The sequence below is a fragment of the Anneissia japonica genome, unplaced genomic scaffold (genome assembly GCF_011630105.1).
Source record: "Anneissia japonica isolate Jap-2015-1 unplaced genomic scaffold, ASM1163010v1 scaffold288008_len1385354_cov213, whole genome shotgun sequence".
In the NCBI taxonomy this organism is placed as follows: Eukaryota; Metazoa; Echinodermata; class Crinoidea; order Comatulida; family Comatulidae; genus Anneissia; species Anneissia japonica.
The window spans coordinates 619,075-631,913 of NW_022720123.1; the positions used below are offsets into that span (position 1 = coordinate 619,075).

The 12,839-nt window shown below is 34.1% G+C and overlaps 1 protein-coding gene across 7 annotated transcripts in view; it reads right to left on the reverse strand.

Annotated features, from left to right (window-relative positions):
• Positions 1-12,839, reverse strand: part of LOC117111229 (short transient receptor potential channel 4-like) — a 39,282-nt gene that overhangs the window by 3,414 nt on the left and 23,029 nt on the right. For 6 of the 7 annotated variants that reach the window (XM_033254130.1, XM_033254129.1, XM_033254126.1 and 3 more), the window contains 9 exons: positions 11,878-11,985; positions 10,566-10,811; positions 6,749-6,910; positions 6,180-6,370; positions 5,256-5,470; positions 4,994-5,133; positions 4,197-4,384; positions 2,530-2,676; positions 1,687-1,882 (listed from right to left, as the gene is read on the reverse strand). In XM_033254130.1, the coding sequence (XP_033110021.1) occupies positions 1,687-1,882; positions 2,530-2,676; positions 4,197-4,384; positions 4,994-5,133; positions 5,256-5,470; positions 6,180-6,370; positions 6,749-6,910; positions 10,566-10,811; positions 11,878-11,985 (1,593 nt within the window). The remainder of the gene's footprint in view (positions 1-1,686; positions 1,883-2,529; positions 2,677-4,196; positions 4,385-4,993; positions 5,134-5,255; positions 5,471-6,179; positions 6,371-6,748; positions 6,911-10,565; positions 10,812-11,877; positions 11,986-12,839) is intronic. The other variant, XM_033254127.1, reaches the window with a different exon arrangement.

Here is a 12,839-nt window from a genome sequence, read left to right on the forward strand (position 1 = left end):
CCTGTTCTACTAATAATTGATTAATCATACATGCATAAAGGCAAACTACAGTAGAACAGGGGTCCGGGAGAGACCCCCGTCGGAGACCTCTGGAATCCATGCTTGGACCCCCTATCGGGGAATTTCCAGCAAGGTCGTCGGGGAAAAATCATATCTCGAGCGCTGAAAATACAATTCAAGCATGCCTTACTAAGCTGTCAAATATTATGGATTAAAAACTTTATAGTGCAAGCAGTGTTACCGGTACCGTATGTGCGAGAGGTGTTGTTTACTATTGCGATCGTATTAGCAGCAACTTGCATGGTTTTCTATCAAATTATCCTTTTTAGATAAAGATTCCCATAATGAACACATTTTATTATTTTTTTACTTTTTTATTCCCTTGTCAGGGAGCTTGGACCCCTCGTTGGGAATTCCTGGCGTCGCCGCTGGTAGAATCCACTTCGGGACACTCTTATTAACTTTTTTGGCCTTAAAGTGGGATAAATATATCTTTTAACACCCTCAAGGGGACATATTATTTTTTGATCCCGAAAGGTGTCTCGTTAATATGGTTCTACTGTACTGAAAAACACCAATGCTGTGGGAATCAATGGCTGGATCTCAATAGAGGTACAAATTTGATACAGTAACCGAACCGAGTAATTTGAACAGCTAAAATGTAAGCTAAGTTAAGAAAGAAATAAAAATAGACCCCAAGTCCTTCCTCAATGGCATTACAGGAGTTCAATATCTAACACTGGGGGGAATGCAGGGGGTGCAGAGGGTTCGGTCGCACCCCCTAAATTCTATTAAGAAAAATAATTGTTGTATTATATTGTTGATATGAATTATTGGTAAGATTTTTAAGGTATGAGAGTGCAATTTCCTGGCACCCAGAGCTCGATATTCTCAAAATGTTCGCGCCTCAGCCCCAACCATGTTGGAGCTGAGGTGATGTGGACTCTTCACGGACCCATGGGCGCAGTATATCACTCATAATAATTAGATCTCTGTTGTTGCCGAATATCCCCGATTAAAAATCATGAGAAATTTGCTGGCGCTTCATCTAGACATGATGGTGTGATGATGATGAATTTTACTATATAAAAGTGTCATTTCCGGCCATCTTTAAAGGTACTATTTCCTCAAATTTTCTCATTCACCCACCATGGTTGGGGCTGAGGTAGTTGTGTACTCACTGCTTTGAAGTAGATAAAGTAAATACATCAAAGAGAATGTTTTTAAGTTATATTTTCCTTGGTTCATCACACATGCTACTTATATCTCTATGGTTGCTGAAAATCGCCGATTAAAAAAAGATCATGAAAATGTATTGGCGCTTCATTTTGACTATGTGGTGATATAGTGATGTGATTTTCTATGAATTTTACTATTATAAATGTGTCATTTCATCTACAGGTACTATTTCTTCAAATTTTTGCACGCATCCCCTACCGCCAAATCCTGCATCTGCCCCAGTAACACATATTTTATAATTAATATAATGAACAAATGTTACCATGACGATGATGATGGTGGTGATGATGATCGTGATAATGATGATGGTGATGAAGATCATTCGTTGTCGCCTTTATCATTATGTTCATCGTCAATCTGTCGTCACCATACTAGGTCTATGTTGTCTGACTTCGTATCATTTTCAATACCAATTCAGAGACAACTTTATTGATTTCGCTAACTTACCTCTACTCTACTAAATGTACTACTCATCATAGCGATAAGCACATTCAGCAAGATAACAACTGCACAGACGTAATACAGGGCAAAGATGATGCGACCTACACCCTCTGTGAAGATATGCGTCGAGCCGCTCTGCAAAACACTTAAATCTTCCAGTCCGAATAACGCCCAAAAAAGCGTTTCCATAGAGTGACTAAACCTGAAAGGGAACAAACACGAATTAATACACGGGCAACAAGTCCCCTGTTTGGTCTGCGCGAAGCGCTGACCCAGAGCCTTACTGCTGTTCTTGCTCTTGTTGTTGTTCTTGTTACCAAATTCCAAATTCCAATTTTAAGAAAGTTTTTTTTTTTTTTTTTTTTTTTTTTTTTTTTTTTTCAATTTGAAGTATTTTAATTTTGTACAAATGATTATTCTAAATAATGTTTTTCTTTCCTGTACAAATAACATTCTAATTATTTAAAAATTACTGTACATTATTGCCATTACCACTAATAGGGAACATCGCATGAATGGCGCGGTCGGTTAAGGATGTGTTCTAAAGAACTTAAGGTCGTGAGTTCGAAATGCGTCTTGGTATTCAAATTTCCCCCCAATTTACTTATTTATTTTAATTCTGTACAAATGATCATTCTAAATAAAAAATTTTTGTACAAATAAATATTCTAATTATTTAAAAATTTCTATCTTATTAGCTCTTCGAAATAACCTTGCGCCTGTACCGTATTTAAGCATGGAGGAACGTGCCGGACCTGTGAGTGGTCGCTCTTGTTTCATTATGGGACGCCAATTAAATTTGGTATGGTGCGCACTGAGTGCAATAAACTCAAATTAAAAGTCACTAACATTCCAAACGGCATCTCTTTGCAATCGTCTGTGTCCATTTTCCCAGTAGCTATGCATTCCAATATTTCTTCTGGTGAATATGGCCAGTAGAGCTGCGTCAAACCAAGTGCAAACGCAACCCACACCAAGGTGAATATGAACAGAAATCTGAAAAAAAGGAATTATAAAATTACAACTTTCTAACTTTTTTACAGTAAGTAAAAACACACTTAATTTTATTAATGATATATTGTTATTTTCCCTTCAAAACAGAAGTATGGTACATTATGAATTAGTTCAGAATAAGCAGGTGTAGGCCTATTATTAGGAAGGTGCTATACAGAACTTTCCTAACGGGTCTTTTTGGAGAGCCAGTCACACTAACCAACCATGTTTTTAATTCAATATATTCCTTAGTGGCACCTTACAAGGCCCAGCCTTAGATACAAGTTACCACAGAAAATAACCATAATCAGCAATAACGGTGGCAGTACACCATCCATCAAATGCATATTATAACATTAAAACTTCGATTTTAATTTCCTTTTGCACAGAAGCAAAATTGCTTGTTTTTTAACATAGACGTTTTATTGAAAAAAGAAAATTCAAATCAAGACCAAATGAAGCTAATCAATTACTATTTAAACTTACATAATAGACTTAAACCTATTGACAATGAAATTTCTCGACGCAATTAAAAATACATAGATTTTGATTTTCATTTAAAAATTGACATCCAAAAACAAAAATAAAATCAGAGAGAAAACCAAGGTCGGCAGTACTCAAAGACAGGTCGTTGGCGAACATTATGAAAAGAACTGAATGATGCACCAACGCTAACAGCACGTACACACTAAGGCTATGTTCACACACACGGCGTAAGGCTGGCGTAAGCCTGGCGTAGTGTACGCCTTTGTGTGTGAACTAGGCAGTGCCGTTACTTAAACCACTCACAACGCCACCTCCGTGGCGTTATTAACGCTACCTGCAGACCCCAGATTAGCTAACGCCACGGAGCTAGCGCCAGTGATGCTTGAATGCTTTGACCTCATTTCAAGAGGTTGACCAATCACGATTGCAATAGATTGGTTACTTTGATCTCTTTCCTGTGCTCTCTATAAATGAAATGGTAAAGGGGTTCTTTTTCTATTGCTTTTTACTTATATATAATTTATAAGTTAAAAGATTTGTTGATTGTGTTTTGTAAGATACTTTAACCTATTTAGACTGTCTATTAAAACCTACAACAACAACAACTGTTCCACAATGCTAGCTGAAAAATCAGAAGTAAAATTGTTCATTTAAAATACAATAATCATATAAGTTCACTCCGAACAAATCACAGATTTAAAAGTTTTAATGATGCACTGTTAATTTTACTACAGTTAAGAACCCGTACATTATATAAAACAGAAAAATATTCCCCATAGGCCTATATTACTACTAGTTTAACGCCAGCGTTAATATAGCGAACGCCGTTTGTGTGAACTTTGATAATTAATAATTAATACCCTAAATAAACTTTGATAATTGATACTTATTCTTTAAGGCATATAAATAAAACGATTCCTTTAAATACTATAAATACAAAATAATTTTTATAACTATTTTCATCGTTTTTCATTAAAATATTTTCAGTAATCTATAAACTATAATTGCTTTTTGTGAACAATGGTTATTTTTTTTACCGTGCAATGTCATCGATCATGCCTCCTAATGATATTTGAAGCGGTCCGACCTGATCACTGATCACGATGAGCCGCAGCGACCTGCAGAAGCTAAATATATTCGCTACAGCAAACATGGCCTCAGCCACGATATTTGGATCGTAAACTGGCCACTGACTTCGATGTAAATTCTCATCGGTTCCCGATGCCTACAGAATTGAAAATAAACAAACTATTAATTACCATCATCATTATCATCATAAACAACAACAACAACAACATTATAATTGTAACCATATTAAAGAAATAATTCTCATTGGCCGTATTTGACTGGTCGTTCTTCGTTAAACCACGCCCACATGCGCAGCGGTAAAATCCTACTCAACAACGAAGACGACCAGTCGAATAGAACACTTGTATATACTCGACAAAACAAAATGTCTGTATAGTTACCGCGATACACGTTACGTAATCAAGATTGCTTCAACTTGTGGTAATATGGGTTTTTCGAAAAAAAAAATTATTTTCATCCAGTTTTTAAATTCTGTTAGACTACAATTATTTTTTGACTCCATGTGTTTAAATATTATAATTTTTATTTTATGAAATTTAATCTAAGTTTATAACGCAAATGTTAGGTGTTTTTTTTTTGGTCACGTGGATAACTTAACGCTGATTTACGCTCTGGTTTACGTTAATTTTCGTTGGAAACGAAGTCTATTTAACGAACCAGTCGAATGAAAATAATACTCAACGAAAATTCGTACTCAACGAAATGAGCCAGTCGAATACGCCCATTGATTATTCGTTTTACTGACCTTTCTGATTGACACAAACTTGAGGGCTATCCAACACCAGTATAAAATCATTTGAAACAGGTCGATAAAATTCCACATATCTTTTACATACGTTTTGATGCCATTTCTGTATAACTCTTTGACTTCACGCCAGGTCATACCTGAGAAACAAAAAGTATATAAATTGATAAACAAACAAATCAAAATTGCCTGGACAGAGGGCTTCTCTGTCATTGTCAAAATCATCATCATAATCATTTCTATTATAATCATCATAACATACCGATAATCCAACTCATGATAAACACTTGTATAATCGTTGGTTTGCGTCCTCTTACGCGTAGAGCGTGCTCTTGCTCTGTTAGTTTTTGAGTAGAGGTACAACCCTCATTACTGGTGATGTTCGGAAATTGAAACGCTTGGACATCGCTGGTGGCGCAACCAAGCAAAACCAAGAATGTAACATACGACGACGTGTGCATAAGAAACTTGATATACCTTCGGGAAAAAGACAAATACATTATCATATCGTTGTTCAAAAAATATTATATCGTTGTTATCTAATGTTTGTTAAACATCGGTTGTCTATTATAAGTGTACAGTACTCTACAACCAAAATGTGTAACGCTCCGATTAGTACGGTAGTTCCTGTACGACTTAATTAATATAGCCATTGAAATGTCTGTATTTTATATATAGATTGTCGAATCAAAGAGGCGTAATGTGACATTTCGGACATGTCCAAAGAGAAAATAGAAATACCCCAGCAAATTTAGCGTTACAATTCTATTTCACCAACACACACACACACACAAAATACTGTGGCAGTCCTTAACACACCCTTTCGGTTACACTCAACGACATAAAAAGGTAAGTCCTTACAAGACGATGAAAAAAGGTTCATAAAGTTGGTCATTGACACCAACGAATAACAAGGTAGCCTAGGATGAGAAATTAGCAGATTACTCGGCGTTAAGACGTTAAGCAAGTACTTAATTTATTATTATTATTATTATTATTATTATTATTATTATTATTATTATTATTATTATTATTATTATTATTATTATTATTATTATTATTGTTATTGTTGTTGTGTATTATTTATTTATTTTTTACTATTTAGTGACAGAATGTATGGATTGAAACAAATCTACCAAGTATTGTCAGTTCATGATTATATAAAGATGCGTCTTACTACACTTACGGAGTTCGCATAAGAGTAGAGATTCTACCTAACGGTGCAGCTAGGTAAAACAGTGACCACAACGGCCACAATATGCATGTGATCGCAGTAAGCAGGATGCCTTTAAATGACCGGTTCGCTCGCCACTCAGCTGACAGGCCCTTGTACCATCTGTCAGTCAATAGGATTTGACAGTGTGGATGAGCTACGAACTTAAAAAAAAAAGATAAAATATAATAATGTTAAAAATTATTATTATAACTAGCTATAATTCATATCTAATAGTGCGATGGGAAAAATAATATATTTTTTTGGAGTAGGCCTATATATCAAATTTTAAACTGTTTCATTTTTTTAAAGGTTTTTTGTTCATTTATATCTGTTCTAAATTTTTATCGATTTTACAAAATTTGCGTACATTTGTTTTATTTTTTGTTATCAATTTTATAAAGTTACCGCATGTTGATTTTGATTTCGGATAAATGAATCAAAAAAATTATTTTTATGCTATAATATGATGGTGTGCTTAGGTGGTGGCTACAATTTTGATCGAAATAGACATGTAATAAAAGATATTGTATTTTACTCACTCGCTTCTGGTAGTACGTCACAGCTTTAAGGACTTTGAGTGGTTGTTTCAGTTCAATAACTTCAGGGCATTTGTTCCACTCGGCACTGTCATGGGTCAGCACGGTTGTCAGCTCTTTTCTGTTTCTCGTCTGTCCCAGAAGCTCAGCTGCGTATAACTCAACCTATAAGGCCAAGTTAAAAAAAAAAGAGTAGTTTAGCGTCCTAATATTTAAAAAAAAAAAAGAAGAATGGAAAATCCAAGATGGTTGATGGGAAACAGCTTCTACTTTCTCACTTTTACCAAGTAGACACATTGAAAGCAAATAAAATAAATATATTATAATAAAGTTAGCACTAGACCGATTCATACCATATGTATCCCTAACCACGAACGATCGAGAGAGGAATTTTACTGATGTGAGTTAGCCAGATTTTCCATTACTTACAATAAAGGTAATATAATAAAATAATTTTAAAAAATGGTGAGGCAGAGAAAATGGAAGAGCGAGGAGACGAGAAACTAGTAATTTTGTTATATGGCCTAACAAATATAGGGCCTATATTTACATATTTCATATGAATTTCTAACATAGTTCAACCTATAGCAAATATAATTTACATAATTGATATGACCTTATATCAATCTTAGTTTCCTGTTAAGTTACAGCCATCTTTATGAACATATAAGCCCTATTCTATAGCGTGCATATTAATTGGTTAAGCAATTATTTGCCAAGTTTTTCGCCATCCAGTCATAATCATTATCATATTTTTATAATTAGTAATTTTATTTATATACTTATTTATGTTCTGTTTCAATCATTCTTATTGATTTTTTTTTTAATATTGAGATCTAAATATTATCGGACCATATATACACCACATTATCGAAATGACACGTCATAACAAACACGTGCATTGATTGAAAATATAAAGTATAGAAAAAAACATAAACATGAGGTTTATTAGAGAGCAGCTTAGCTCAGTCCGCTAATCTGGTGGTAGCTACTGTGTGTGCGCTGAACAGTGGAGATCTCAGGTCCTCGGTTCAATTCCCATCGCTGCCTCTCCTCGCATTTCAGCTGGAGGGCTGAAATAGGCCTACACGTTATAATAGCGCACCGTCTTTCGGATGAGACGTTTAAGCCGTTGGTCCCGTGTGCATCGATGGCCCATGTGCACGTTAAAGAACGCAGTACACTCTTCGGAAAAGAGTATTGGATTGTCCCCCGGTGTACTGCCCAATCACCACCAGAAGGACCCCAATGGAAATAAGTCTTCTTCTAGACTTTCGTGGGCTATCCTTGGTGTTTACACCGAATAAATCCAATCAAATCCAAGGTTAACATTAACATAATGTATGTAAGATCAATAACCATATTGAATATTTAGTGTCGCAATACGAGGTTACCGGTACGTGATGTTTGTGAGATTGGCTGCGTAGATCAGTGGGCACGCTTTGTTGGATCAATTGACCCTTGACTTGCACCAGTTGGCGCAAAATGAATACAGTAGACCAATTTAACGTCGGCAAAGTGATTACACATGGAAATTTCTTCTATCATCAATGACAATGAATGTTTTAGCGCAGGCATTACGAATCCAAATTGTTAATAGACAATCACGGACACTTGAACATCGGAGATTTTGAAAAACACATCTCTCTGGAGTAGAAATGATGTTGCCTCAAGTCAATTTTTATCGACGGATGTATGAAAAACACCCATAATCCTTCTGCCACTGACATCAACGTTTATTCAACTTTACGTAACTTAGATTAATCAAGATTACGTTCCTTAACCTTTGAAGCCAACTCATTAACCTATTGAAGCCCGGCCCTCATTGTGTTTCCGTCACCAAGCATAAAGGACCCAAGCATTTAACAACTCGGTAGCCATCAGGTTGCCTCGTGTCCGGGACCAGCTCCCTAGATTGTTAACTGATGCTGCAGTTTTAGAAAGCCCATCCTCTTTTCTTCGTAAGGTTTCTTTGTATTTTGATTCGCTGTAATGTTTGATCTTTTAATGTGTTGCTGAATTTGGGGTTGGGTAAACCGGCTTTGCTACAGTGATTTGGTTCACTCTGGTTGTCCCTGGTCTCCCCAAATTCCAGCTTTTTGTTGTTGTTGTTGTAAATGACCAAATAAATAATGAAATGAAATGAAACTTTAAGCCAAACAATCTGATGACCTGCTTGGTATCTTCGGACTTTCGAGTGTTAGGCCTAATGGGTGGTGCGTTTTAGGCAGAATAAATCCAATCCAACTGTCATCCTGTCGGTAGTTTACTCGGTGGAAGTCCCGGGGCGGAAGTACTACATACCGTATTCAATACTGATTTTGAATGCTATCGCCAATGGTAAAACTAATCTAATGCATGCATGTAAAACACAATACATGTAGAACTGTAACTTAACTTAAGTGACCTATTCTGCTATTAGTTACCGTGCTAGATATACAACAGAAAAGCTCATTAACCTCATTGGTGTTGGAACGGAATAAGTAAAATAGCTCCTATGCATTAATTTCACACTTTAGATTATAGCCTCCGGCGCAACGGTGGCGAGATATTCTCCACATGAACTGAAATTATGAGACTTAATATCTAAATTATGCGTATTCAGAAATGATATGAGTAACCAGGATTTAAAATGTTTACTTATTGGGATTATAGAAGTATATTTCATTATCAAAATTGAATACACAAAGTCAGTCTGAAAATCATTGTTCGGAAATGAATTTAGAAACATATCCCTTCTACATGTTTGTGTGTGATAGAAGCACTGATTTGCTAAATACAGAGGATCATCAAAGTATAAATAGATTTAATGTTCGTGAATTCACCTGGTTTAGTGTCATTTTTTTAGTTATATAAAGAATCAGATATAGTATGGAAATATCAATCCACAACTGTTAAGATATAATAACTAAACAGAAGAAAGCCTTTAAATTATGAATGTTATTTCTTGTATAATACACAGCGTTTTGTGCAATACACCTTTGGTACTCTCCATTTTGCTACTAAAAAGGGATAAAGAATATTTCATAAATATAGAACACTAGAGATGAATAGATTGAAATATATAAAAAAAAACCAAATGTGCAACAGTATTGTGTTTAAATACACTGTTTAAGTCTTGGGCAATCAAAAGGAGAAGGAACAGAAGGAACAAGAAAGAATGTATTATCTTGGAACCATTAAATACTAGAGTCTAATACCTAATGTTGGAACATATACCGCCTGCGTTTGATCTACAGCAACGTATTACAAGATAAAAATATAAAAATTAAACGATAACTTACATATGTTGAAGTTTGATCTTCATTTCATTAAGTGTTAATAGTAGGTAGAGATAGTGTGACCATCCTCGACCATCCATACTTTGTGTATGGATCTTCACATTAAGCATTGTCGATTTTTTAGGTTGCACATTACTTATTTATAATTTACTCTGTAGACAACTCAATTTCAAAAATGATGCACGCATGCGCAAAGCTGGCATCACATAATTTCTACTACTACCATTACTGTAGTTCAATGATGATCAAACTTCATTTCAGGTAAGTACCGTAACGTTTAATCTTTCTATACGAACAATAACAATTATTGGAAACTGTAATGCTATTTAATGTTTTAATGGCACTTCCAAATTGTTTGTAATTTAATTGTAACGCGGGCATGTCATTATAATAATAAACGCACACCAAAATACACCATATGGTTGTATACTCACACATGCATAAATGAATAATATATTAATTTTTTGTGCCTACATGAAATATAACATTTTCCCAAATTACTATGGACGAATAGTCCAGTCTACATCGCATAATCATACCTGTTCGGCTAGTGTTTCATATTCCGATTTGTGCTCATATTCCATTCGTGCCAAAAGTTTAAGTTTCTTGTACAGCTCAAATGACTTGTCGATAGGATCCTCGCTGGTTAACGAGATGTAGAACTCACTGCTTAGCGCTTTGTAAATGTTAAGCAGGCCTAGCGAATACTGCACTGAATGTTTCTGTCGATCTTTCTTAAGATTCTTCCATGGGTCTGATATGGTGGCTTTGTGTTGCAAAAGCATCTGTAACGAAAGTTATAAAATATAATTATAGTTTGTGTATCCGATTAAAACTGAAAACATTATTGTTTAAAATGAAATAAATAACATTTGATAAAAGTTTTGCGTGCCATTCTATCTGTAGGCTAGATACAGGAATAATAATAATAATAATAATAATAATAATAATAATAATAATAATTCAAAGTGTGTGTTTTGGTCAGGAATAATCATAGGAGTGATGTTTTGCCCTAACTGACGTGTTAACTTACTGAATACTCAGTACGGTACGTTCCCAAAAATACTTGCGAAAAAATCTCAAGTTACTGGCTAGTTCTGGAGGTCGTGGGTTCGAATCTTACCCGAATCACTTGTGCGATTTATTTCGCAAGTATTTTGGAGCGTACTGAGTGTTCTGTACGATAACATGTCATGTAGGGAAAAAAATTCACTCTAATAATAATAGTAATAATAATGATGATAATAATAATAATAATAATAATAATAATAATAATAATAATAATAATAATAATAATAAATATAATAAAAGTTAATTAAAGTTGATGATAATAATTTTCATAATTGATTAGGCCAATATAAATTTAATACTAATCTGTTTACATGCTGTTTTATCAAATAATTGTTTTAATGAAAAAGGTGATAGCAATGTGTTAGCATAGGCCTATCATTGTACAGTCGTATATAGGCCTACTGTAGATACTTTTGCCGTCGAACAATGATGGGTCATTTGATCTTATGATTAGCTAGAAGATTGTAGTCTAACTATTACGGTAAATTTGCTTTAAACAAAACAATTAACGGCTCTGAGTAAACGTTTAGTGTAACCTGCTTACAATTCCAACCGGCATAATTCAGGCATATTCTTATTAAGACTAGTCCGATCAAGCAAGGAATTATCTCCATGGCTACAGCAAATTGTCAGTAAACTAAAACAATAACTACTCATATTTCAATTGTGACATGACTTTCATGTTGTGAGGTAAATTGAATGAAATCGATAAACGAAATAAAAATGTTTAAGTCATCCTTATATTTAAGTCTACTTCATAAACGTCATGATTGCACTTACTTTAATAATATCATGATTATTTGTGTGTGCAGCCAGAATTATTGGCGTTATACTGGGATGGAAATCCTCATTGTCTGCGTTCGAACCTATCATGCTCTGTGTCATTCCCTGAAAAAAAAAATTTTATACAATACAAATGATAAAATAAATGAGTGTTATTTTCATAGGCCTAATCAAAATAAGGTAACAACAAATCAGTTTGGTTGATTTACATAACATCAATATCTATAATAATGACTACAGTAACAATAATAACAATAACAACAACATAACATCAATATCAATAATAATGACTACAGTAACAATAATAACAATAACAACAACATATCATCAATATCAATAATAATGACTACAGTAACAATAATAACAATAACAACAACATAACATCAATATCAATAATAATGACTACAGTAACAATAATAACAATAACAACAACATAACATCAATATCAATAATGATGACTACAGTAACAATAATAACAATAACAACAACATAACATAAATATCACAGAAATAATGATAATAAAAACAATTACAAACATAAAATTTGATGGTTTGATATCCCGCTTGATATACATAATAACAATGGTATTAACAATAATAACAACAATAACGATATCATTAACAATAATAACAACAATAACAATGACAATAACAATAGCCTAAATGTAACTTTAAAACGAATACAATTAACAACATCAGCAGCAGCAACAAAAACAGCAACGGCAACAGATACAGCAATAAAACCAGCAAGAAAAAAAAAAACAATACAAAGACACATAACAACAATAACAACATTACGACACAAAGTGCAAATATTCATACATAGTTTTCAAGGCGCTCAAAAGAAATAAGGCTGAAAAAAAAAAAACGAAACAGAACCTTCAAAATTGCTGTGCTACAATCCGTTTAGATGTACGAACTCCAAAAACATCACCACAGTACAATGTTAGGCGTTAGTAC